The following is a 2921-nucleotide window of genomic DNA, read 5'->3' on the forward strand; positions in this document are numbered from 1 at the left end:
AATGCAATGCACCATAAACATAGGTCAGGGTAAACACAGCAAAGGGTCCAGTTGATTGTTGCAAAGGGAGCACATAACCTGGTTACAAGTCTCATAACTACTTCTTACATAACTACTTCTTAATTAGTCGATAAGAAAAGAAAGACGCTATGATTTATATCGATGGCTATACTACCAAATATATGATCACCTCAAACTATCTATAGTAGCCAAACTTATTGGGTTTACGTCTTGAAATTTCTCCTTTGGTTAGATTATAGATGGTGTCTTCCATAGTATTACTTCAAAAGAAAGTGTCCTTAGACATGTTTCTTATTTCTATTAATTTTCCCAGGACTAGTTTTTTTTATGTCGGTACAGGAACTTGTCAAGCCTTCTTCCAACCTCCAATTTACACCACATTAACCTCGCCTTGGTGGTTCTACTGGTCTAAGATGGGTAGGATCCCATTTCACACAGAGCTCCATTCTTCTATGTTAACTGATATTTGATTACCTGATACTTTCATTTTTATCATTCCCATATATTACTGATTCAAATAGCAGCAATTAATCACGTATAAAAACTCATCTCATATTTGTAAATAGTCATATTCCAGTAAAAGATTGTGATGCTATTTACATCCTCTGATGCTTCATGACAAATTACAACATATATCTATATGATAATTAAATAAAGAAAGGAGAAAAACCTTTTCTTTTAGTAGATCAGAAACATCCATATCTCCATTGATGTCTTGAGATGGTACTAAATTGGATGCAAGACTAATCTGTTCTTGCAGAGATGAATACATATCTGAGACGGTGTCAAGTAGAAACGTATCTACCCCATGTGCTGCAACGAATGAAACAGAAATAGGATGGCTATCATGCTTCCCCAGTGGAACAACAACCTGACAAAACAAATGTAACTAGATATATGTCATATACCATAGAGAAGTAGCTAAATGGATAATTGTTCTGCTTCTAAGAATCATCTGGATAAATTTTATATGTCAAAATTAGTAGGAAAACATACCTGACAACAGCCAGATATCCCTGCTATGCTTAACAATGAAAACATCCGATCCTCGAGCTCAGGGGTCAATTTTTTCTTAGAACAGCGTTTAACAGGGAAATCTGAGGTTGTGGGAATTACCAAAATCCCGTCATCCTAGAAATGTAGGTATAGAACTAATCACATGAACAAAATAATAAGAACGAAAAGTAAGAACTGAAACAGGACCAATTCAGATCAACACACAACAATGGAATCCACTAAGCACACAAGTTGTCTAGGACATCACAATAATGACTTGAATAAAAAAGGCTGCTGAGAAATTTCTTCAATTTACTGTTGCAAATAAAAGTGCATGCAGTTGAAAGTACAAGGATGACACATCAAGGAAATTCCACAAAAAGAAACAATATTACATGTATCAGGACCTTGTTACATTAAGATCTAGTCAACTTCAGTATTAACACAATAGATTAACCAGAAAAAGTAAGGGAATTATTTCACTTGTACACTCTCCTACTGATAACTAAAGGATGCAGTATCAAACCTATTTAGGTCGTGATTTTTTGCACAACTCTTATAATTTAGAAGAAAGGCTGGCGAGAAAAAGAAGCATGGGGAAGAAATACAAAAAAAGAGGATGAAAAAAGTTGTTATTATTCACAAGTTGCAAGTTTAAAGTATCTCATGAATCATGATACACTGACACGCACATGCACATTTACTATAACGATCATGAGAACATGCCAATAATCTGATCAGCATGTGCAGACATGAAACACGATGTTCGTAACTAGAAATCTAATTTGAAGTTTAACTACAAAGTTACCCATGTTTAGATATTTAAATGAACAACAAAAATTTGGGAGGGCATCCTTGGAGAGCAAAATTCAAATCAGTAAAATGTTGTGCGAGAAATAATCCATGAAATAAAAGAATCAATACGTTAATCTTACATCTATTGAAACAAAAATGCCACATGCAGCTTGGTGAATCCAGTCCACCTCTCAAACTTAAGCTGAATTAACGGGGATGCATTTTGAACTTATATTTCCCATTCGGGTTGGAGAGAATTCCAAATTCTCACCCAAGTACTCAACTGTCATGTCATTTTGCTGTTAGTTGCAGCAGCGCAACCTGACATGATCCTACAATGCAAGTATAGTTATATTCCTCATAACAAGAGATGCATAGGTATTACTCACGTGGATAGCATCTAAAGTGCTACATTATATCATAAACAATAATAAGGATTGATATTTTAAAGAACTTTCTCTTTCACGATCCTTTAATTATAACCTTCCATCTCATCCCTGTCCACCAACAGCCACCCCTCTTTCCAGCAGCCTTTCCCTATAATTTAATCCTCCTTGAACATCTGTCCTCTTTCAAGCTCAATAAAAAATTAGGAAGGATGATGACATACGCCATACCCTCATTCGTTCCTTTCGCCTTACATAGCCAAGCCCTCCAGCCAGTAGATATTCCAAGTCTGAGTGCAGGTTGTAGAATATAGGATCCCATGTCAGGTTCGAATTGATTCCCCAAAGTAACAGCCTGACTCAAGCTGCATGTAAACCTGAGTGCCTAGGCAGTCAAGTCATACGTGAATAGCTCCAACACATCTTTTCTTTCATAAAAATGTAATATCAAACAGTTCCACAACCAGCTATAAACCTTACATGCACCATTGAAGTTGTGTTTTCGTTGAGCAAATCGTGTTAAAAGTGAGCTTGACACAAAATCAAAATCAAAATCAAAAAGGGTAATTGTTGAAGGCTAATGTTGCTTATGCGATATGCAGTATAAGCTCAACCAAAAAAGTGACCTCTACATCTCTTCTAAGGAGGAAAAGAGTATGGAAGAGAGGAACTATAAACACTCTTGCAATTAATTAAATATATGAAACATGATATACCAAAAAG

The 2921-nt window shown here is 35.6% G+C and overlaps 1 protein-coding gene across 1 annotated transcript in view; it reads right to left on the bottom strand.

Annotated features, from left to right (window-relative positions):
* Positions 1-2921, bottom strand: part of LOC109832731 (outer envelope protein 64, mitochondrial) — a 16291-nt gene that overhangs the window by 621 nt on the left and 12749 nt on the right. The window contains exons 8-9 of the mRNA XM_020400135.1: positions 1018-1152; positions 692-892 (exon numbers count right to left, since the gene is read on the bottom strand). Coding sequence (XP_020255724.1) covers positions 692-892; positions 1018-1152 — 336 coding nt within the window. The remainder of the gene's footprint in view (positions 1-691; positions 893-1017; positions 1153-2921) is intronic.

This window comes from Asparagus officinalis, chromosome 3 (genome assembly GCF_001876935.1).
Source record: "Asparagus officinalis chromosome 3, Aspof.V1, whole genome shotgun sequence".
Lineage (NCBI taxonomy): Eukaryota > Viridiplantae > Streptophyta > Magnoliopsida > Asparagales > Asparagaceae > Asparagus > Asparagus officinalis.